The sequence below is a fragment of the Schistocerca piceifrons genome, chromosome 1, assembly GCF_021461385.2.
Source record: "Schistocerca piceifrons isolate TAMUIC-IGC-003096 chromosome 1, iqSchPice1.1, whole genome shotgun sequence".
In the NCBI taxonomy this organism is placed as follows: Eukaryota; Metazoa; Arthropoda; class Insecta; order Orthoptera; family Acrididae; genus Schistocerca; species Schistocerca piceifrons.
The window spans coordinates 678,538,579-678,564,282 of NC_060138.1; the positions used below are offsets into that span (position 1 = coordinate 678,538,579).

Here is a 25,704-nt window from a genome sequence, read left to right on the forward strand (position 1 = left end):
ACAGTGACTGTTGTTTCATTTGAGGAGTGATCGCCAGAATAAGTTAACTTCCGATGTTAACAGACGCCCCCATAGTACCTTGTTTCTGTGCATGCGCAAATTGCAGCATACTCGGAAATTTAGAACTCCATATTCAGCACAATCTACAGAGTGGTCATAAACAGTCGGAAAAGCTTGTAAAGGTGTTTCAGGATAGGTTGTACTGAGAAATATTGTGAAGGGAAAAAGTCGATACTTTGCGCCTTTTGCTGGGTTAATTAGTATTGAAGTTAGCTAACCAGGCAGTTGCGCGTGCAAATTCAAACGGCCCACCACAGAAGGTGTCCCCAAACGCATTCTTTGTTTCCTAAAATCGAAAAAGAGAGCGAAACAAAAATTGGATATGGGGCGGTAGTAAGTATGGAACCCGAGCCAAAGGCTGAGTAGTCTCGTGCGCTATCATCTGGGCTGTGAGAAAAAGTGATACTAATTGTGCCTGGCGGTCCGCCTGAATCATCGCGCAACGTCCTGATTGGCTAACTTCAGTGTTAATTATCTCGGAAACAGGGCAACATATCGAACTTTTTCTTAACACTTATTTCTCTGCGCAATCTACCTTGGAACACCTTACAACTTACCAGATTCTTTCTGACCGCTCTGTACTGGCGATTGGATTCACAGACACTCTCGCGTAGTGGATCGTTGCTGGTCTACACGCAGACACGAAAGCCGATTTTGACCAGGAAGTCGTTCGTGTGAAACGGGATTTACGGGCTGCTATATTCACCTTCGAGGGGCGGCTCTGTTTTCCGGACACAGCCAACGGATGTGTCAATCATCTAGACTGTCTAAATGACGCCGCACTGACCATTTAAGAATGGCAATCGCAAAGTAGGCCCAAATCGAGTTCGATGCTGCAACAACAGCCACTTCCTGTCCGTCATCCACGAAGTTTAAGCTAGTAATTGTGTGATTAGTACGTCGCTCATGTTTTGAATAGTTACCCGATCGTATGTGACCCATGTTAGGTCAAGTTTCATCCGTCGGTCTCGCAATCCTACTCCAGTTATATTAACCACGATTTACGATAGACAGTGCAGAAAACACATTGACCTGTCACTTAAAAGTGAGCACCACCTACGTTCGACGTGGAAGTTCAATAACCACACACAGACTGCACGTGCCATTGGAGGGTATATAAAGCCTGTCAGGGGACGGGGGTGGGGAAGGGGAAAACAGTGCAGTCGTTGTAATGGGGAAACGGTGCGATTTAGCTGACGTCCAAAAGGGTATGATCATTGGCTTTCGGGTCCAGCGTGGAAGCATTTCCGAAATGGCTAGGTTTGTAACGGTTCAGCGAACGTCGCTTCGTATGGGTCTGCGTAGCAGACGCCTGGTTCATGCACCACGTTGACTGCTGTTCATCGGTAACGAAGGCTGTAATTTGCACGCCATTATCGGAAATAGGCGTCTACTGAGTACAGACAGGTGGCCTTCTGAGGTGAATCATGTTTTATGCTCCACTGGAATGATGGCCGCTGGTATGTACGCCGTGAAAAGTCTGAAAGCAAACGGTCTAGGCCGGAGGAGGGAGGGTTATGGTCTAGAGAACGTTTTCGTGTCATTTCATCATTCTGTAAGGTACAATAGATCAACACGACTATGGATCTATCTTTGGAGACCATGTCTACCACTACATGCAGTTTGTTTTTCCTTGGCACGACGGCATCTATCACCACGACAATGTAACGTGTCACACAGCTCGCCATGTACGTGTGTGGTTCGAAGAATTCCAGAATGAGTTTACCGTACTCCACTGGCCACCAGACTTACCGCATTTAAACTGAATCGAGAATTTGTGGAACCACTTCGATCAGGCTGTTCCCGGTTTGGTTCCTCAAAAGAGAAATCTAGCGGAGCCGGCCACGGCACTGGAGTCGACATGGGTTCACATCCCTGCCGGTGCTTCTCAGAAGCTCGTTGCCTCATTTCCTGTACGTCTGGCATCGGTTCGCGCTGCAAAAGGTGACTATTCAGGCTTATAAGAGGCGGTCACATTCATGCGACTAGACAGCGTAGATTCTGCATTTTGCATATGGGATAGCAGAAGGTGTTCTGAGATTTGGTTTGTGGTTAGTTTTTTGGACAAAACGTTACAGCAGACATTCAATGTCAAAACTGTGGTATTTACAGGAAAAAAATGGGTGATTCGACAGGTCTTAGCAATATGTGAATGAGTATTTGATGATTTTCACGATGAAGTGCGAAGCGCAGAGTCGTTGAACATTCTTGATACCACGATTATAGAAGGAGTGAAGGAAGCTAAATGTTTTGCCTCCCATCGACGAAGAGACCGACCCAAAGCTTGGTTTGGGAAAGGACGGGAAAGGAAATCGGCCGTGTCCTTTTCAGGGGTATCTTCTCGGCTTTTGGCTCAACAGTGTAGGGAAACAATGGAAACACAAATCTTCATGGCTGGACGAGGATTCGAACCGCGGCCCATCCGAATGCGAGTCCGGTGTCTTACCATTACGCCACCTCGTTCAATATGAATGTAAAACTACGGTAGAACAAGTACAGTTAGAACGGAAATGTGAGAAGATTAGGCACGCGGTTAGACAAGGTGCAGAACGAGAAGGGTCAATGGCAACACACTGGGCTCGCATTCGGAAGGTTCAAATCCCCTTCCGGAAATAAAGATTTAGGACTTACGTGATTCCTCAAATTATTTAAATCAAATGTTGAGATGGTTCCTTTAAAAAGGACACGTCCGGGCTTCTGCTTCTTCTCTAAAGACTTCATCACCCATGTGGCATTAAACCCGACCTTTCTGCACTCTTTTGAGAGAGAGAGAGAGAGAGAGAGAGAGAGTAGTAGTAGTAGTTTCATAATGATGACATTTATATCGCCAGTTTGTTGTCACCATATGGGGTAAACTTTTGCTACGGAGATAAACAAAATCTGGTTATGGTCTACGGTAACTGTGTCAGAAATGTATAAAAATGTGTAAGGTTCAGTAGAGCACACTGTTATTGTTAATTTTTTGGACCCTCGAAACTTACTTCTCCTCGTGTACTTTTTTCATTTCTGTGTCCTGTTCATATTTTGTACTGTCACTGCAGGTATGCGAAAGCCTCTGACTTGGCAAACCTACAACTGTCTTGCTCTCATATAAACGTGGTATGATGGGTCAAATATTTTTAAGTGCTCAATAATGATAACTGTGTGTATCAGTAGTGTGGAGGCGGACAATTATCGATTTCAGAAACCTGAGATAGTGGCAGGTCCTTCATTGATAAATTTTTGACAGAGGACGTTACATAGCAGCTGATAGAACGTACGATTTGTCTACTTTAATTCCATACAGTTAGCTTATTATTCATCCACAGTAGGGAAAGAGATGATTAATGCATATGCATGCCGTGATCGATATATCGTTCGGAGCCATATTTAGTTGACATGTCACATAATGGATTGCATGTCCAGTGGTTTCGTTGTATTCAGAGAGCGTCCCAATCTTACAACAAAGACGCTTCTTCCAGTTGCAGATTAAGCTCATTTTGGAGGAAATATACCTTAAGGCATAGCTAGAATACAGTATGCTCGATATTTGCACGCGCGTGAATGGATTGAGCTTGCGGCGTAACGCTCAGAAACTGCTACCATCTACGACCGTTCGGGATATTAACATCGCCATGAAAGTGAATGCAACAACCTAACCCCAAACGTTCTGAACAGCCTCAGACAGAAACGATCTTGTATTGCTGTCCGCCTTTCATACTCTTTACAAATTTCGTGCCATGAAACTGATAAAAATATATCATGAAACGAACGCTGCTTCAAATGTCGAATCTTCGATGTGTTTTTTACATATCGGCTGGGATAGTTTGTTGATGTTGTCGTCGTCGTCGTCGACGCTGTTGTTATTGTGGTCATCAGTCCGAAGATTGGTTTGATACAACTCTTTATTCTAGTCTATCCTGAGTAAGTCGTTTCAACTCTACATCACTGCTACAACCCACATCCTTTGGAAGCTGCTAATTTTATTCGCCTTGGTCTCCCTCTACAATTTTTATCCCACACAATTGATTCCACTACAAAACTGGCAATTCCTTGATGTCTCAGAATGTGTCCCAACAGCCGACGCCTTCTTTTAGTCAAATTTTACCATAAAACTCTTTACTCCCCCATTTGATTCAATACCTCTTCAACTAATCGAGCTACCATTTAAACTTCAGCATTCTTCTGTAGCAAGACATTTTAAAAGTTTTCATTTTCTTGTTGTCTGAACTGCTTATTGTCCACGTTTCACTTCGGTATATGGTTACACTCCAGACAAATACCTTCAGAAAACACTTCTTAATGCTTAAACTGGAATTCGTTGTTAAGAATTCCTCGTTTTTAGAAATGATTTTTTACTATTGGCAGTCTCATTGTACAGGGTGTCCCAGGAGGAATGGTCAATATTCAGGAATATGAGACGAATGATCATTCGAAGCAAAAAGGTCTAGTAAAACAGAGGCTCTAAGATACATACCTTAAGTGCTATGAGCTCCTCTCATCTTAGATAGTGTGAAACAAATCTCTGCTACTGCAAGCTCTTTGCTTTCCATGTTTTGAGAGGTGGTAGTATGAACCAAAACAAGAAAATCGTCCAGTAAACATGGTCTATAAAATGCATACATTAAGAGCTATGAGCACGTGTTCATCTTTCCTACTGTGAAACATATATCTTCTACTAAACAAGTGCTCATAGGTCTTAAGCTACGGATTTTAGAGCCCATGTTTACTTTACAATTTTTTTTCTATTTTGGTCCTTTCCAATTTCTCCGAAAATATGGAAAGCAAAGAACTTGCAGTAAATGAGATTTTTTTCACAATATGGAAGATGAAGTACTCATAGCTCCTAAGGTACACATTTCAGAGCTCATGTTTACTAAACTTTTTGTGCTTCGAATGAGTATTTATATAATCTCCCTGAATAATGAGCATTCCTCCTGGAACTCCCTGTACCCCTATCTACTTCGTCATCATTAGTTATTCTGCTGTACAAATGACAAACCTCATTTACTACTTTTAGTGCCTCATTTCCTGTTCTATTTCACACAGCATCGCCTGATTTATACCGCTTAAGAGATTGCAGTATGAGCAAGCGCGTTTTGGTTTTAACGGATTGGTAATTACAGTGCGGAATAACTTGGACAGACGTTCCAAGCCACGAAAACGGTCACAGGGGATTTGCTGACTGTGGGATTCATTGTGTTAAGAGAATTCCGGCGAGGAACGGTGAACAGATAGCACTTAAGAGGGCGAATTTTAGGCCATGAGCTCGCAGCCCGTCGCAACTTCGGAAGAAGTGTATTCAGAATTGCGAATATGATTCGACTGTGGCTGTACAATTTATAGGTGCTGAATGAAAATCTGTGCCGGATCTGGACTCGAATCTGCATTTCTCTCTTTATGCGAGCGGTCACCTTAACCACTTTGGCTATCCGAGCATTCCTCCAGGACCGACCCAAATCTCTATATGTCACTGAGTGTCCACGTCCTGCGGTCGCACAATTGCTGTGACTGCAGCACAGCCGCTTGTACCGGCAAGTAATACTCTTTGCAGTGTCGTTCAGATATACGTCCGTGTCTGAAGGAACAGACGCTACTACGATCGACAGTCATCAAAAATGGAAGAAATGTCTTCGGAATTGCGAATACGGTGAGACCGCAGCCGCACAGTTTACATCCATAAACAAAAACACTGCAAAGAGTATTACTTGTCTGTACAGGCTGTGACAATAATAATAAAGTCTTTCCATCAGTGGATTAGTCCTGGAGGCGTGCTCGGGTAGTTAAAGTTGTTAAGGTGGCTGCTCGCGTAAAGCCGGAAATTCGGGTTCGAGTACCTGTCGGGCACAAATTTTAATTGTCAGTAATAAATTGTGCAGCTGCAGTCAAATCGTACTGACAATTCCGAATATGTTTCTTCCAGTTAATATTGGCTGTCAATCGTAGCTTCAGACATGTATGCATATCTAAAACACATTGCATAGTACTTCGATAAACACCTACACAGTAAATAGTTCTAGAAAATATTGTGGGTCAGGATGTGTCTTTTTGGATATGGGTCGAGGTAGTTCCAGTTCGTACAGCTGAAAGAGATTGCATTATACGGAACATGCTCTTGTATGCCACTGGAGCGTCAAGATATTGAATGGCTGGAGCAGGTACCCGAAGGGATATGTTAGGCTGGCCAAAGGGGCTTAGGCAGCAGACTCCAATAGGTCTACACAGCTGTACAGATGAAGCTCTGGCCACGAGCGACTGAGGTGGAAGTTCCACCAGATAGTGAAACATGTAACGCACCCAATACAACATGTAAAGCTAGGTCACATTACTGTCTAAACTTTCACAATTTTAATTTGTATAAAAATTTGCAGATTATTCATGTCTTCGGCTAGCTATCCACGTAAACGTAACGCATTTAAGCACAATTTATTATGAAAATGTTTTTTACAAACAATACCCGTAGGTAGCGCACCGCGCCTTGTGCACGTCAACCGCGGCGCTCGGGGATCACAGCACCGCATTACGACACCTGAAGATGGGCTTATAAGAGGCCGAAACCGGTCGTGTGATAATAAAAGAACTTTACAGCTGAAGCGGTATTTTCAACCTCTGGTAAAATGCTCTTTATTTGTGTAGGTCGATGGTCCAAAACATTGTACTGAATTGTAATGTAATGCACGTAACTAGGAAGGTGTGGCATGGTAGGAAAGAGACGATAGCTGTAGCCAATAGGAAGCAAAATAAAAGAAATGGAAGGGCTCTGAGCACTATGGGACTTAACATCTTAGGTCATCAGTCCCCTAGGACTTAGAACTACTTAAACCTAACTAACCTAAGGACATCACACAACACCCAGCCATCACGAGGCAGAGAAAATCCCTGACCCCGCCGGGAATCGAACCCGGGAACCCGGGCGTGGGAAGCGAGAACGCTACCGCACGACCACGAGATGCGGGCGAAATGGAAGGGGTAATGCCTAGTAAGCGGGTCTTTGGTGTGGAGATGGAAGGGGAATCTGTTTTCCTGTCGAAAGGGTGAGGCGCTCTGCCTGCGGGTCACGAGTCTGTAGAGTGTGTGTGTTTTAATTTCTAGGCTGCATGTGGCCGCTTCATGCAGTTTGTTATTTAGCTAGTCCAGTTCATATCGCGGTTTACGGTAGAATTTGTCCACAAGTTTTATAGGGAAGAGTGTTGATATACATTGTGGAATTAACAGGTTAATCAGTTATTTGTGAATTGTGAGTGACAGTTTGATTCTTCTTTTTTTTTTTGTGAGTTTGGTTGCCAGGTAGGGTTTGCTGAGATAGCTGGTGCCACAACAGCAATGTTTTATGAATAAACTTTTGAATTTCAACGCTATTCCTTGTACCGCCTAACTCACTTGAAACTCCAGCCATTTTATTTATACTGTACTTAATAGGTTTACAAAGAATTGACAAACTTGCAACTTTTTTAAAAAAAAAACAGGAACTGTTTGGAGCGGTGTGTGATCGGTCTGTAGAGTACAGCTGATGGGGCAAAATCAGTTCAAGTAAATCCCATCGTGCATTTGTGTTCCCTTCGCATGATATATTATCAAAACAGGTGGGTAGCTAGCACACTACGTTCCATTAGCCTAGTTTTCCTTTCTCTGATTTTCATCTTATAACCTCCGTTCAAGACTGTTCATTCTGTTCGACTGACCTTGTTTATCGAGAAGTAATTATTCGATCCGGATCTGAATCGTGGGAGTAATTTTATCTTCTTAATTTGCGGTGTGGCAGACGGACGAAGTCGTTGTGAAGGGCGCGAGGGGGATGCAACAGCGGGAATTTTCACAGGGCGTTCCGAACCGCACGGGAGTCGGGAAATTCCTTTTGTCATCAGCCTAAGGAGACTCAGGGCGGGGGTGAGATATGCCCTGTATGCGAGCGTTCAGTGATGCTTGGGAATGCTTTCACTACATCTGGCATTCAGAGTGTTTACCGTGACGTCTTGGGAGCTTTACTGGTTCTGAAGTTGCCAAATTTGGTCACAAATATGGTGTCGTTAGATGTTGAAGTAACAGAACCATTGAGAATACCTATGTGCGAGTAACAAGTCAGACAGACAGGCGTTGATTGGCTAACTATTTGTTCTGTACTCCCGAAATTGAACGAGTCAGTCACGAAAACGCAGATAGGAAGAGTGTGGGTTCAGTGGGACATCGAGGGCTTTGTTGTCCACTCTTCCGAAAGTCATGGTCGTACTTCGTAACTGTAGCCCATGTGAGCGTGACTTATTGCTGACAGATATGCTGGAGAAGAGCGAATCTACAGCTGTAGCTGTCTATGTCGAGTGCACGGTTATGCTCGCGTTACTATTCAGCGCTGGTTTTGTGTTACGTCAGTGAGCTGATACTCAGCGTTTTAAATGTTCAAATGTGTGTGAATCCTATGGGACCAAACTGCCGAGGTCATCGGTCCCTGGCGTCCGGGGTGGCCGAGCGGTTCTAGGCGCTACAGTCTGGAACCGCGCGACCGCTACGGTCGCAGGTTCGAATCCTGCGGTCCCTAGACTTACACACTACTTAAACTAACTTATGCTACGAACAACACACACACACACACACACACACACACACACACACACACAAGCGCGATGGAGGACTCTAACCTCCGGCGGGAGGGGCCGCGCAATGAGTGACACGGCGCCTCTAACCGCGCGGCCATTCCGCGCGGCTCAGCATTTTAAAAACATTTTAGTGCGACTGGTCGAAATTTCTATACGATCATCCGCTATTTCACTAATATAGCAGTGCAGAGAATTGTTACAGACTTGTCAATTAACAGCCCCTTCGTCGACAGTGGGGCAGTTACGTGGGATGGTGGGATCCGGTGGTTGTTACACTTCTTGCGTTTGTCGCCCTGCGCACCTTCGTGGTCCTGACGGGATATGTAAATACGGTAGGTATTTTCAGTATATATTCACAGGACCATTGATTCCTTCTGTCCGGTTAAACAAGGGCTTAAACACAATATGCGAATGTTTCTTAGCTATTGCAAAGCAGTCTCTTTCGCTGCTAGTTGCAATTCTCCGCTGATATCTTGAAGCTTACTGTCACATGTAGGAGTGGCTCATATGATTGAGTCATGCTTGTAATATGCAGAAGTGTATCTTGACATTTACGACTAAATCGCCTCTCACGACAGTTTACACATTTTTACTGTCCCTCGACAGTTATTACGTAAGTTATCGAAAATAAACGCTTCAGCTTTAGCGTACAGTTATGAAAATTAGCGGTGATATGAAATTACTTGTAAAGAAGCGCTTGGACGTGAGAACACGAGCACACCAACGTACCACACAAGACTGTACACACACTATGCGTACGACTTTAGAAGAATACAGTAAATGTCTTGTAAATTTTTTCAGTATACGTTTCAGTCTCCGATCACGTAATTGGTACCTTTAAAGGTTTCTACGTATTACGACGTCGTCGTCACATCCACTTTAAAAGAGAGAAGTGGAGAGTAAAACATTCGGAAAATAAATTTCAAATCAAATTAATTTCTATACACAACTATACGTACTTGAATACACAGTAACTCGCCAGCTGAACAGATCTGGGGCGATGCTTATAGTGTCAACGTACCTGTTCTCTGATTGTTGGAACTGATTGTTATCATTATATTATCCGGAAACGAGTAACTCTTTAGTATGTAAAGAGTACAAAACTGGTAACTCGTGAATTGCAAAAAAATGTTCATATGTGTGTGAAATCTTATGGGACATAACTGCTAAGGTCAGCAGTCCCTAAGCTTACACACTACTTAATCTAAATTATCATAAGGACAAACACAAACACCCATGCCCGAGGGAGGACTCGAACCTCCGCCGGGATCAGCCGCTCGGCCGTGAATTGCAAACTTAAGACCAAAACATATTCAAAATATGAAATTGGCTATAAGAGGAAACTTTCTCAGTGTGAATATTAAAGAAAAAAATTGCTGGTGTAGATAAAACAGACCATCAGCTCCAGCAATCAGAGTGACGATATGCCTGCCTTGTGAGCACCTCCACGGATCTATTTTAAGTTGAGGAGTTACTATGTAACGCATTCACGTACATGTAGCTGTGTACACAAGTTAGTCTGATTTGTGCTTTAGTTTCCTTATATTTTGCTATCTTTCTTTTTATACAGACAATCTGATGATGACTTGGTATAAAGTCAGAACCGGTAATTATACCATTTGTGTGACTTGACGCTGAAATATACAGTGCTTTGAAATATACAGTGCTTCAAAGTCTTTTACGAGCAACGTCTAGGGACGGTAGATCACGTCGTGGGTAACAACTTACGTTAGAGACAGAATGTTCGCTGACGTTCCCCAGTGCCGCTAGTATTCAAATGGTTCGGATTGCTCTAAGCACTATGGGACTTAACATTTGAAGTCATCACTCCGCTAGAATTAGAACTACTTAAACCTAACTAACCTAAAGACATCACACACATCGATGCCCGAGGCAGGATTCGGACCTGCGATCGTAGCAGCAACGCGGTTCCGGGCTGAAGCGCCTAGCGCTCGGCCACAGCTGCCGGCTACGCTAGTATTCTCCGGCCCAGGGACCACGAGATATCACCGAACTAGCAAGGGTCTCCTAATCAAGTGTGCAGCATATTTAACTACCCCAACTGATAGAGTGATTGTAAACAAGAAAGCCATAAGAGTGAGAGTCTCTCAGCAAAGAAACATATTTCAGAAGCGAATCAGTGACTTTAATTTCGCTGGGCCTACCTCCTTCCACGGGGAGCAGACGACTGGGTGATAGGCACAACACTCCGCATGTGAATGCAGTATAGTGCCCATGTCCCGCTACCTCTCAGGAGCATAACCAGTCTTAAGCGATGCCTAGCGTCACCAGGAGGTGTCGGCAAACATTTTGTCTCTAACAAAAGAAATTTGTCGAAATGACCTTGAAACACCATGTATAGGGTGTTTAAAACAAAGTGTCGTATTTCTACAGGAGGCAATATCTCTTAAAGCTAGCAGTTCCTATTATTATATTATCCGGAAACCAGTAACTGTTGGGATACAGGTCAGTTTTGTCCTCTCATTCCCACCTGTCTGTTATGAGGAAGGAGGCACTATAGGCAGTGCTGCATGCGCTTACCACAATTCTTGACACATCCTTCAGCCATTCTCCGCAGTGAATCACCTGGCTCCATTCGAATTGCGTCACATGCACACTCCTGTAACGTCTTCACATTGTTGAGGGGTTGGGCATACATCAGTGCCATTAAATGTCCTCACAGCAAGAAATCAAACGGATTTAGGTTCGCAAAACGGGAAGGACATGCTACCGGACCTCCTCGACCAGTCTGTCAAAAAAGTTGTGTGAAAACTTATGGGACTTAGGTCATCAGTCCCTAAGCCTACACACTACTTAAACTAAATTATCCTAAGGACAAACACACACACCCATGCCCGAGGGAGGCCTCGAACCTCCGCCGGGACCAGCCGCACAGTCCATGACTGCAGCGCCTCAGACCGCTCGCCTAATCCCGCGCTGCGACGACCAGTCTGTCGCCAGTGAAACGTTTCTGTGAGGTACAGTCGTAGAAATTGGTGACACGCAGCACCTGTTAGAGTGTTTGGGAAACGTTTATGGCCCTGTGAGTCTGTCACCGACAATTCCCGTCTATCCATAGATACTGAAGCGATCCTGATGCCTCGCCTCCATAATTGCTGTAGGACATGCATCTTTCCACACGTGCCTATTGTCTTAACTTACTACACCATGTTTTCTCAACCCTGGCTCATCTGCAAATAAAATGCACGCTGTGAGCTGTGGCTGTGCAGTGATGGCCGGCCTTGTGGCCGAGTGGTTCTAGGCGCTACAGTCTGGAACCGAGCGACCGCTACGGTCGAAGGTTCGAATCCTGCCTCGGGAATGGTTGTGTGTGATGTCCTTAGGTTAGTTAGGTTTAAGTAGTTCTAAGCTCTAGGGGACTGATGACCTCACAAATTCAGTCCCATAGTGCTCTGAGTCATTTGAACCATTCTACAGTAATCCATGTCTGGCTCTCAGCACTATGGGACTTAACTTCTGAGGTCATCAGTCCCCTAGAACGTTGAACTACTTAAACCTAACCAACCTAAGGACATCACACACATCCATGCCCAAGGCAGGATTCGAACCTGCGACCGTAGCGGTCGCTCGGTTCCAGACTGTAGCGCCTAGAGCCGGTCGGCCACCACGACCGGCGATCCGTACCCCAACTGGTAAAGGTTCCCGGATATATCACTAAAGGAACTATTCTTTTAGTTTTGACCAATATTGCCTCCTGTAGAAATATGCGACACTTTTTAAACACCCTGTTGTAACGTAAATGGTTAGTCACAAGTCGCTAAGTGACAATAAATTAATTCTTTGCTGTTTAAATTTCTTGAGTGGAGGGACAGGGCTTATGAAGTCTGGTGCTTGAGCTTTTAAAATTCACCACTCCTGGAGCGTGGTGAGAGAGGCGAGCTACAGGATTCAGACATTGGGTGGTCGAGTAGCGGATATTCGGGAGGTTTCCCCTAATTCCTCCTAAGGAGCATGTATTCGCGTGAGATGGCCGTTATACGTAGCGGTGATCCCAGGCCGGGTACCGGATAGCGCGTTTCCAGAGCTGTGAGGACTACGAGAGGTTCCTGGGGATGTAGTCAGAAATGTTCACGGAATTCCCTACGAGCAATGCCATTTTACCGTAGATAGAGTGGGAAACGAGCTGCATTTCGGGCCCAGACGGATATCCAGGCAAGTTGAGCACCAGTCAAGTGCTAACTTCTAGTCAGTTTATGGAAATATAACAAGTGCTTGTGTTTTGGAGGTGCGAGGAAATTCTCGGTTGTTACGGTGGCAAAACTTGGGGATTCTCGCCACCAACGGTGGTATTTTGGACCGGGGTGAAACGTAGACAGAACACTGCAAACACTGCATTTGGTGCTCGGGACTGCGGGGCGATGGTTCGTCGTAGAGGTCTAGAGATGTGTCCGGCCCTAACCTGGCGCTTCTTGCGCTGTTTTTCTGTAAGTGTCGCATTTAGCGATTGCGCTGCTATTCATCTGTGCAGCTCACAATTTGCGAGTTTATTTCGCAACATAGGTTTGCTTTTTGTAGTAAATTTCTTGTACTGAGGTCGTGAGTCAATCTCCAGTATTCTTGCATTTTCGAGCTCCTCAGACTTTGATATATACAGTGTTTTCAGAATTGATTGGAATCTTGCCTCACTGGATTAATGTAAATCTCTTTTGTATCTCTACGCTCATTAATTTTTATCGTTGATCAAGAGTATTGTAACTGTAGTTTACCTTGATCTGAGAAGTATTTTTGGAGATCAATAAATCAATGTTTAATTTTAAAGGCTTAAATATCATCATTTTTGTCCTACAACTGGTTGATGAGTGACCGTTTAATCTTCATAAACATCATCAGTCAGTTCTATATGACTGAACTGTGGTCTCGCTGTGACGGTGTTCCAGTGTAAAACAGGTGCCATTACTAGCAACATTAAAGCAACCGAGTAAGTTAATTATTTCACATATTTTTTTAATGATTTTTTATTTTAGTTTCAGTAATTAAACTTCACTTGCATTTGCAATGAGCAGCACGAATGATTATTGTTGCATATGTCATTCTGTTGATTTTTAGACCTATAAGGCACAGAATTGCTTCTTGAGTTAATCGTGTTTTGAGTTCGCAAGTGAGGCAGCCATCTTGGACTAACTGCTGCCGAACCGCAGTCGACTCATAAGCACCATAACAAACAGCCGTAAATATCATCAAGTTACCTTCCATTAGGAATGGGAATGCACTGAACGATTCTGATATGACTTTCAAAATGATGGAGCACAGCAATCAGTCGTCCTTTCCTTTCAGGTTTTATTAAAGCAAATCTAGATTTCGGCTAGTGCCTAGCCATTATCAATGCACTATTTCATAGTTTCTGTACGTGTCCTAGAACGTCAGTCCCCTGTTGTTCAGGCTCTGTCACAGTTCATTCAGTACCTTCTTGAATGAACTGTGACAGAACCCTGAACAACGGGGAACTGACGTACTAAAATATGTATTGAAACTAGAAATAGTGCTCTGGTAATGGCTAGGCACTTGCCGAAATCTAGATTTGCTTTAGTAGAACCTGAAAGGAAAGGACGACTGATTGCTGTGCTCCATCATTTTGAAACCGTAAATATGAGACTGTATTACTCGTATTTTTACAAGATAACAGAAGAATTTCGAAGCCATATTCACACAAATATAGCGACAGTACTGTGAAAGAAAGCAGTGAAATGTCGCAGACGTGACAGTTGTGTTTCCTCATGATGGCCCCGCACAGTGCGGGTGAGTATTAGTGTGAGTACGAGGGTGGTCAGGATGTACTCACTCGGAGTCGGCGTCCGCCGGGAAAGGGGTCGCGTCCTCCAGGATGGGGCTCGCCTCCGGCTCCTCCTGAACAGGGCTCTCGTAGATCAGCGTCTCCACCATAGAGCCCTTGGAGCTGCCGAAGGACACCCTGAAACACGCCAAACAGCGGCACGTCACACAACCGGTCGAGCAGCAGCATCGGAGCACAGCGATGCTGTGGTCTATAAACATTTGGAACGTCAGTGTCGTCACCCGAAACGTTTCACAGCGGTATCAACTGGACTGGATTATTGTTACACTACTGTGTGCTAATGAAGGTGGACGGGTGTGCTCAGGGACGGGAAAATTTCGCGGAAACGATAACGCGAAAGATAACACGATATTACCGGTATTTAGCGAAATGATGCGAAATAGGGGAATTTTTTGCGAGGAATCGGGAAATTTGTAATTTCGCCATACAAAAATGTTATAATTCTTCAGATGGTAGTTTACTAATATTTGTAACTGACAGCTACTGAATGTTGAAACTGCATTTTGTTCTAATCTCCTCAAGGCTTAGGTTCATGTATATCTTAAAAACGCACTGTGATTTGACGACGAAAGTAGTACCGAAACTGTCAAAAAATAACACGGAATTTCGGCACAAAAAAAACACGTTGGATTTCGTACAAACAACACCAAAAAGGGTTCAAATGCCTCTAAGCCCTATGGGACTTAATATCTGAGGTCATTAGTGCCCTAGAACTTAGAACTACTTAAACCTAACTAACCTAAGGACATCACACACATCCACGCCCGAGTCAGGATTCGAACCTGCGACCGTAGCAGCAGCGCGGTTCCGGACTGAAGCGCCTAGAACCGCTCGGCCACAGCGGGCGACTAAGCAACACCAAATTTAGCAAAAAACAGATTTTGGCAAGAAACAAAATTTGGCAAAAAACATCTAATTTGACAAAAAATACCAAATTTGGCAAAAGAATAACACCGAATTTGCCAAAATCAACATTAAATTTGGCAAAATCATCGATTTTCTTAAAGTCTGACGTTATTCTAATGAGAGGTGGCTTTTAAGTTCATTAATCTATATTTATACTCCGAAAGCTACATCACGGTGTGTGGAAGAGTGTTTTTTATGTACCATGGGCACTTCCTGCTTTCCTGTAGCATTCGCGAACAGAACGATTGTTTGTAGGCACCGAGTGAGGGCAAATCTCTCTAGTTTTAGTTTCATGGTCTTTTCGTGAGATTCACATAGGATGTAGGAATAGATTGGCTAGCTCTTACAGGAACCAACACTCCTGCAATTTTAACAGTGAACGACACCATGATGAATAACGCTTCCATTGTTGAGTCTGCCACTAGAGATGAACGAGAAATTCCGTGACGGTTTCGCATTTACTAATCGAATCCGTGACTAAAACCACTGCTCTTCTTTGCACCTTCTGTATTTCCTCTATCAATAGTATTTGGTGCGAGTCCCAGACCGACCAACAATGAAGTCAAGTCCCGGTGGAACGAATGTTTTATAAGTTACCATCTTTGAGGGCGGAAATTGAAACCTTTTTTACAAAATTACGTTTCAAACACACTGTGTTTCGTGTCAGTTGCTTTCACTTCGCTTTGGGAAATAACAGTCTATTTTTTTCTGTTTTTAATTCACTTTTTTCCCTATCGCCGGTGTTATTTTCCGGTAAGTCGAAACATCGATATAGTCAAACAACGGATTAACGCACTTCAGTGCCTGAGCGTCGCTCTCTTTCTCTGCCGAACACACGTTGCACGACACATCTGCGTCACGTAGATGCTCAGATCGCGGTTCATAGGCGTCGTTATTTACCCACTCATGACTGCTTTTCATATCTACGTCTCCACAACCAGAAATTTGTTTTCAAATCGAAAATATTCGTTCTAATTCTAATAAAACACTTCTGGCTTTGTTTTTTATTTTTTCAGAAATCACCGAGCTGTGCTCGGATAATTCACAAAGAGGATAATTCGCATCCGGGTGTATTGGAACTTACTGCACCGTCGACAGTTATGGTCCTATAGCGTTTTCTTAATTCTAAGTCTGAAGATTTCTGTCAATTAAGATTGTCTCGGAAAAGAGTTTGTAGGCTGTATTTAAACCCTTGTTTGTTTCACCACTCCGACAAAGGCTGTGCGCAGACGGTTCTAGATTATCTGATCAAGAGTATCTGGACACGTATTAGTGGAGATTAATATGGGCTGTGGACTCCGTTTGCGTTTATGCTTGGGACACTTTCAGTCATGTGTCTGAATGTCTCTGAAGGAGTGGCAGCCCATTCATCCTCAAGAGCCGAAATAAGGGTGTTCTATTGTGTTCGGTCGGGAATCTGGGCAGGCGAGTAATTTCAGGAATATTACTCCACAAAGTATTTCCTCGCAGATGCTTTTTTTTATGACAGGGCACGCTGTCATGCTGATACAGTTGGAGTCTCCTAACTGTTCCTCTACTCTATGCAGTACACGATGCTGTAAAATGTGTTCATATCGTTCCGCATTTAGCATTTCCGTAAGTGCAATATGGGGACCAGATCCTAACCACAGAAAACACCCTCATACCATAATAGTACACCCTCCACACTTCACTACACATTACGGCAGCTAAAGCTCTGGAGGCATTCGCCCGACCGAATCCTTCCATCGGACTGCCACAGGGTACAGCGTGATTCATCACACCAAATCGCTCTTTTCCACTCATTCACTGCCTTGTGGCGGCGCTCTTTACACCACCTCAAGCGTCAGTAATACACTGAAGCGCCAAAGAAATTGATACAGGCATGCGTATTCAAATACAGGGATATGTGTACCATGTACCTTGTACCGTGAATATCAGGAATCCGGTAAAACATAAAATCTTCGACGTCGCTGAGGCTGGAAAGAGATCTTGCAAGGATGGGACCAACGACGACTGAAGAGAATCGTTCAACATGTGAAGTGCAACCCTTCTGATATCAATGCTGAGCCGTCAACAAGTGTCAGCGTGCGAACCATTCAACGAAACATCATAGATACGGGCTTTCGGAACCGAAGATCTACTCATGTACGTTTGATGACTCCACGACCCATAGTTTACGCCTCGCCTGGGCCCGTCAACACCTACACTGGACTGGAAACATGTTGCCTGGTCCGACGAGTCGCGTTTGAAATTGTATCGAGCGGATGGACGTGTACGGCTATGGAGACAACCTCATGAATCCATGGACCCTACATGTCAGCAGGGGACTCTTCAAACTGATGGAAGCTCTGTAATGGTGTGGGGCGTGTGCAGTTGGAGTGATACGGGACCCCTGATACATCTAGATACGACTCTGACAGGTGACACGTTCGTCAGCGTTCTGCTTGATCCCCTGCATCCATTCAGGTCCATCGTGCATTTCGATGGACTTTGGCAATTCCAGCAGCGCAGTGCGACACCCCACACGTCCAGAATTGCTACAAAGGGGCTCCAGGAACACTGTTCTGAGTTTAAACGCTTCCGCTGGGCACCCAAATCCCCAGACTTGAACATTATTGAGCGTATCTGGGATGCCTTGCAACATGCTGTTCAGAAGAGATCTCCACCCCTCGTACTCATACGATTTATGGACAGCCCTGTAGGATTCATGGTATCAGTTTCCTGCAGCCCTACTTCGGACATTTGTAGAGTCCATTCCACGTCATGTCGTGGCACTTCTGCGTGCTCGCGGGGGCCCTGCACGATATTAGGCAGGTGTACCAGTTTCTTTGGCTCTTCTGTGTGTATGGGTTATGAGGAATCGCTCGACCATTGTACCCCACCCTTTCTAATTGCCTAAGCACAGTCACTGTGCTAGCTGGACTACTGGTAGCAGTTTGGCAGTCACGAGTGAGTCCTTCTGTTGATTTCATGCGATTATTTACAATCACCTTCCGCAATCCTCTACGATCCCTGTTAGTCAGTACATGAGGCCCACTTGTTCTTCGTTTAGCTGTTGTTATTTCGCCGGCCGCGGTGGTCTCGCGGTTCTAGGCGCTCAGTCCGGAACCGCGTGACTGCTACGATCGCAGGTTCGAATCCTGCCTCGGGCAGGGATGTGTGTGATGTTCTTAGGTTAGTTAGGTTTAAGTAGTTCTAAGTTTCAGGGGACTGATGACCATAGATGTTAAGTCCCATGGTGCTCAGAGCCATTTGAACCATTTGTTGTTATTTCGTAGTACTTCCACTTCACAACCACAGCAAGAAGAGAAAGAGATTTTCACTCTGCAGCGGAGTGTGCGCTGATGTGAAACTTCCTGGCAGATTAAAACTGTGTGCCGGACCGAGACTCGAACTCGGGACCTTTGCCATTCGCGGGCAAGTGCTCTACCAGAAGGTTCATACCAGCGAACACTCCGCTGCAGTGTGAATATCTCATTCTGGAAACATCGCCCAGGCTGTGGCAAAGCCATGTCTCCGCAATATCATTTCTTTCAGGAGTGCTAGTTCTGCAAGGTTCGCAGAAGAGCTTCTGTAAAGTTTGGAAGGTAGGAGACGAGGTACTGGCAGAAGTAAAGCCGTGTGGACGGGGTGTGAGTCATGCTTGGATAGCTCAGTTGGTACAGCACTTGCCCGCGAAAGGGAATGGTCCCGAGTTCGAGTCTCAGTCCGGCGCACAGTTTTAATCTGCCAGGAAGTTTCACAGCAAGAACAGTCGACTTCTGCAGTTTTAGAAATTCTGGAATGTCTGTGATGGATCTGTTTCTTTGGTGTCATCCACTGACTAGTCCACATTCTCTCCTGTCGGACGCGTTCTCCTGTTACTGCTGGTCTACTGACAACACAATACTCCGCACTTTCTTTTATACCGTCTACATCTACTGGTCAGTTCCGCATTAAGCAGGAGTGTCCGGACACGTTTGATCAGACACTGTACAAGAAAACCGACTGGTTCCATGACGCATGATGTAGTGTCGCTATTGATTGGCAGTTTCACAAGAGATGCCGAGCAGCTAAGTTTGAATCCGAGCCACGCCCACGTGCCACGGCTGTTGATCTTATCGGTCAGCGGAGGCGGGACTGGTTGTGGGGGTTGGGGCGGAGGTTAGACGAGTGAGTGGGGGTGGAGGGGCAGTGACGCACGGCAGGGCCGGTCTGCCAGATAGCCGGACAGTACGGGGATGGGGTGCGCTGCCGCCAAACTCGGAAGGCCTTCCGATAAGCCGCTTTCAATTTCTGCGCTCGGCTTCGGGCTTGCAGCCACCGTTCGCATGGAAACCGTAGTCGTCGGAGTCCTGAAGCTCACTTCGTTACCAAAACACCATAACTTACTGCTGCTCGGTTTCAAACAAGAAAAATTCTTGTGATGGATCTGTTTCTTTGGTGTCATCCACTGGCTAGTCCACATTCAAAGTTACTGAACTCTCCTGTCGGACGCGTTCTCCTGTTACTGCTGGTCTACTGACAACAGCGGTACACAGCGGTACACAGACCTACGAAAAAGCAATCTTGAGAACCAGACTGATCAAATTCTTCTGTGCGAAGAAAGAAGTCCAAAGCGGGCCCCTCTCATGTCACTTGATCATTTGGAGAACCATAGAGAAAGAATTCAGCCACGGTTTTGTTGAAGCAACCATCTGGGTAACGCGAAAGATAATGATTTAATGTTCCGTGAAAGACGATATCTTTAATGAGTGAGCAAAAGTTCGGAATATGCGACGATCGGAAACGAAATTGACTGTATCGTTTTTAGACGAATCATTCAGCTGTTTGCTTATTTTTACACTGCCTAGTCGTATGAGATGTCTGCATTCATCTTCAACAACAAAATGTCGTTTCAACGGCAGATACGGACGACACAGACGTACCGAGGAGGTCCAGCAACCCACAGTCTGTTACGTTTATGACTCCCAGGATGTTGAGAGTGTGGCGTGTTACGCGACACCTCTGGCCATCCGACTTGGTCGACAGATTCTTGAGCGCTCTACGAGCGCCTCACTTACCATTGACATCTCGCTCAGCTGCTCGACGAACATTTGTAACAGGATAACGCAACTGCGAACAGGAGCCTGCGTGAAATAATTACTGCACAATGAAACTTCCACACAGGTCAGCGACTTTCATATGTACTGAGCAATTGCTTAAATTTTGCGTTTCATTCAAAATACAAGTTAATAATTGAATTGTTTGTTTTAATGTATGTGGCTACTTATTAGCCACTTTTCTTTCATGTAATCTGTGTCCAGTTATTAATTTGAGAGTTGTTAGTTTACCTTCAAGAAATTTGAAAACTGTGGTAAGGTCTCAGGGGACCAAACTGCTAAGGTCATCGGTCCCTAAGCTTACGCACTCCTTAATCTAACTTAGACTGATTTATACTAAGGACAACACACACCCATGCCCGAGGGACGACTCAATTCGAGGGGGAGAGCCGCCTGGACCGTGAAAAGACGCTCTAGACCGCGCGGCTACCTTCAAGAACCTGGCACACGTAGATAACAAAAACGACTGACAGGACAAGTGGATCAGTACAGAATTTGTTTCCTAGATGTTGTTATTTAAGGTAGCAACATGTCTCATTTCATGGAGACATTTGATTTTAGTAAGTAAGACGGAAAGGAATGCATACTTCGCGCATTTTTCTTTAAATTTTAATTAAGGTGCTATATGAAAGGAGAAATGTGGACACAGTCCGTCAACAAGACGCAACGACGAGCGAGTGCCTTTACTTGCGCTGGGGATGCTGCGGACTCCAGAGAAGAACAGCTCCCGAAAACAATGGTCTGGCGCCGGAACAAAAGAAAATCTGTTATTCACTTATCTCTCTCTCTCTCTCTCTCTCTGATTCTACCCCTGTGCCTGCAACTTGCAGGGTCGTCATAAGTTAAGTTGAGACAGTACATAAGAGCTCTGTTTAATTGCTATTATAAAAGTATACGAGAAACAAAATACACAAAAATTATTGAAAACGTGGTTACGATATTTCATATCTAGTCGAAAGGGTAAATGAACTCCCTTACAGCCCTCGACTGGCTTCAAATGGTTCAAATGGCTCTAAGCACTCTATGGGACTTAACATCTCAGGTCATCAGTCCCCTAGACTTAGAACTACTTGAACCTAACGAACCTAAGGACAACACACACAGCCATGCCCGAGGCAGGATTCGAACCTGCGACCGTAGCAGCAGCGCGGTTCCCGACTGAAGCGCCTAGAACCGCTCGGTCACTCGACTGGATTCAGCTGGAAGGAAAGCCGATAGAACAATTATTGGTACTGCTTAGCAGAACCACTGCATCAAGAATCATCGAAAAAGGGAACTGTAACAAGATATTGAAGGTAACTGACATCTCTACTAAAGTCAAGCTGACGGACTGAATCATTAATGCTAAATATAGGCCTAACAAGGCGGTGCCATTCCACTGCTGTGCACCCTGCAGAAGTAACCACCAAATTTCACATTCAGCAGGTTGTCAACAATAGTTAACCACAAAAGCATCAACTATGTCGATTGAAAGTTTCCAGGGACATATACAGGTCCTGTCTGATTCCATGACATAAAATTTAGAGGCTCTGATTGAAGCAAGTGGGGGCTTCAGATCATTCTGAATTCTCAAAGGTTGCGATTGTGCGTTTTGCCACGTACTTAATGTGTGGTGTAAATTTCATTATGTTACAGATAGTTTTGCAAAAGCAGCACAAAAAATACCGTGAGAGGCCGCCACAACACGGGCACAACTATTCGCCAGGCGTCTTTCAGCTCGAGGCAGCAGCCTCCAGGTGGCACCCACGAAGCCGGACCTTTTCCTGCTTTCGCGCAACTTCCTCTGGCGCCTCGTTCACCTCCCGCCGATTGTGTGGACTGTCGCCATACGGAGCGCTGTCAGACTGCACTGATTCTGCCTTGTATGGCAGATAGGGGAAGCGTTCCGTCGACAGACATCAAAACACAATGCACCATGGGCGCTCAGACAGTTGTGAACCAGCAGTTAGACAGTTCAGCTCAGCCCCTGCAGTCAGTACAGTACTCTGAAGACAACCTTCCGACTTAATAGTTACTATTTACAGAGAACTAGGACCCTTAACAGTGTGTCTGCTCATTTACATTCAGTCATAGTGAAGACTTACAGACTACCAAGAGACAGATAAGTTATTTAGATGTCATTGTATTAGGTTAATGACATCAAGTGCCACACTTCAAACTGTATCGAAACACAGTTTGTAAGACGCTCTTAATTAAAGTTGTTTGTGTTATGTGTTGCCACATTTCTCTTATAGTGCTGCCCTATCAAACAAGTGTTAATTAGCAAGTGTGCTAAGGGCTACCTTTCATAAATTAATGTAGGGAAGCACTTTTCTGCTACCGTGGATATTTGGGCAGAATTAATAGTAGTATTCAATTACTACATTTACAACACATACAGGTGCGAACATATGAAGTACACAGTGGTATTTGGGGACAGCGATTATCTCGGCTGCTTTTACACGATTTCAGAATGCACTTTTACATTTCTTGAACACGGAAGAGTAAGCCATAATGGTATACAGTAGTATCGTAACATTTCTGGTGGGTACTTCAAAGTGTTTGAGTATCGAGGCAAGTGTACTGATAATAGCGAGACTGAAAATTACCGACATGATAGGCATATAAACAGAGCTACATACAATCAAGCAGAACTTGATGAAGGTCCACAGTTTCTTATGCGGTTGTAAAACTCCGTCTTGAGCCGGTGACTCAGGCCCCTTCACTCATTCTGTTTCTGGTACAAATGGTTAAAATGGTTCTGAGCACTATGGAACTTAACTGTTGAGGTCAGTTCCCTACAACTTAGAACTACTTAAACCTAACTAACCTAAGGACATCACACACATCCATGCTCGAGGCAGGATTCGAACCTGCGACCGTAGCGATCGTGCGGTTCCAGACTGTAGCGCCTAGAACCGCTCGGCCACTCCGGCCGGATTTTTGGTCCAGGAAGAAAGGTTATAGCTTAATCCATAGTCGATATAAAAGATGGATAGGTAGTTCACACTGGAGAATGGCAGTCGAAGGAACTTACTGTGATCCGTATCACAGAACCATCCGTACAACTGCTTGAAACATTTTAAAGAAATAGCAGAAACCTTAACTCCAGGGGGATTTGAAACCAGATCTATTGGACAACAAGTGTAGTATCTTAAACAACGACAAGAGTAGAGCATTAGTGTCAACAGTTTCTGTTATAACAAACAAAAGACATAATATGTAATATGTTGAGAAAGATGTCTGCGGGAGAAGAGTAACATATCAAAATGTTGAAATGTGTGTGAAATCTTATGGGACTTAACTACTAAGGTCATCAGTCCCTAAGCTTACTTACTACTTAACCTAAATTATCCTAAGGACAAACAAACACATCCATGCCCGAGGGAGGACTCGAACCTCCGCCGGGATGAGCCGCACAGTCCATGCGGCTCGGCTAACCCCGCGCGGCAAGAGCAACATAATCAAATGAATAAAACGTAGAACATAAAATTAAAATTTGAGAAGGAAAGTGTTGGTGAATTGAGTGGAGAACATATTTTATTTATTTAGTTATTGTTTATTTAGCTTGATCAGATTAGTGACTTCAGGCCCACACTTACAGCTGACCAGGAGCAACACACAGAAACAAGATAACATAACAATCACAATAACAATAATTTGCATTATTAACAATAATAATAATTGCGAATAATAGTAACAGTAACAATAATAATGAAGAGAAAATGATGGAGGGATTAAGAATGACATTGATTAGTTATCATATAACAAATTCAGTAATAATAACTTGCATTATTAATAAAAATAATAATTGGCAATAATAATAACAATAGTAGCAACACCAAAAGTAATAATAAAAATAATTATAAAATACTGGAGATATTAAGAATCATATTGATTATTGTAGCACGTTCGAATCATTGTTTGGCATGAGAAGAGGTGGAAATGATAATGAAACAGGAGAGGATTGAAATGAAAATGACGGTGGCTGCTAGGAAAGAAGAGAATTTCAACAGAGGACTCTGTAGATCAGGGGAAGGAAGACTAACGAGAGTGAGCTGCAGAAGAGACAGCTACTGCGATAAAAGGTGTGCCATTAGCTGTTTTTTAAAGTTTTAAGGGATTTTAATGTCTCCAACTTTTAATTACTAGGTATAACGCGTGTACAGGAAGTATCATTCTAAAGGATCCATCACATTTCGAAAAGCGTGACTCATATTAAAGAGAAAAGGCCTTCGTATTCTGGTTCGGTTATTTTGATTTAGGTTGCTTTCGGTTTCCCTGGAGACGAACGCCGGTATGCCTCTGTCCAGAAAGTCGCTACGGATTCTGTATCTGTCCTTGTCGATCTGAGTAAGTGCTGAGTAGCTAAATTCTAACAAACAGAAGAGTCAGAAGCTGAAGGGCGTCAATTCAGTTTACAGGTGGTGTCGAATGTTTAATCCACACCAGAAAAATGGAGGCTGAACTGTAATGATTAGACGATTGCTCTGTGTAACTCCACCATGACCTCACCTTTCAACGCCAAATTCACAAAAGCCTATTACCTGGGAAAACATGAAACTCTAAAAAATGCTATGACGTCACATCCGCTTTGGCAGCAGCTAAATGAAGGCTAAAATGTGAAAATTTGACCGATGGTGTTTAGTGCAGACTAATCGCATTTCTAGTCCATCGCGCGGAGCGTTCAGGGTAATGCGCTTAACACAGGACACACAATAACGGGATTCATTCACATGAAATGTTGCCGAATGACACTAGTTCCGGGCCAACGTGCAACGTAATTAGTTTTGGAGGGATTTTGCAGAACGTTAACACGTGGACAAGCGAGTATCGTCATACGGCAAAACCATTCAAACGTTGTGTGACATGGCTCATACGTAGGCGAACTATTCCCGTCCATCATTTTCTCTACTTTGTGCGCGTTTCGCTAAATATTTGCGACTCCCTCTTCCTCTCCCTCCACAAAACAGTACTGTTTCGTCTTCCTCACTGTGTTCACAGCCGCAAATGATACTGCATTAACGTACCTGAGAGAACTATTGTGTGATCCGCCCATTTATGAACTGTGGAAGCCGTTTTTCATGTATTTTCTTGATGATTTGTTTCCAGATTTCTATACAATTGCCGAATAACAGGTGAATCCATACGTTCATTACTGTGCTTTGCAATGCGTAACATAGTTGCAATTTTATTGACTACTGTTTTTCTCATTTCTATGACTAATGTATTAGACATTTAATCGTACAATATGGGTGACTGTGATCAATGCTTGTGCAGTGTAGTGTTTTGACTGCACGAAAATGGAAGCGGT

At 44.2% G+C, this 25,704-nt stretch overlaps 1 protein-coding gene across 1 annotated transcript in view; it reads right to left on the reverse strand.

The window, feature by feature from the left end:
* The window catches only part of LOC124709229 (mucin-19-like), a 1,054,314-nt gene that overhangs the window by 484,412 nt on the left and 544,198 nt on the right, over positions 1–25,704 (reverse strand). Inside the window, exon 3 of the mRNA XM_047240824.1 lies at positions 14,431–14,559. Within this exon, the coding sequence (XP_047096780.1) occupies positions 14,431–14,559 (129 nt within the window). The remainder of the gene's footprint in view (positions 1–14,430; positions 14,560–25,704) is intronic.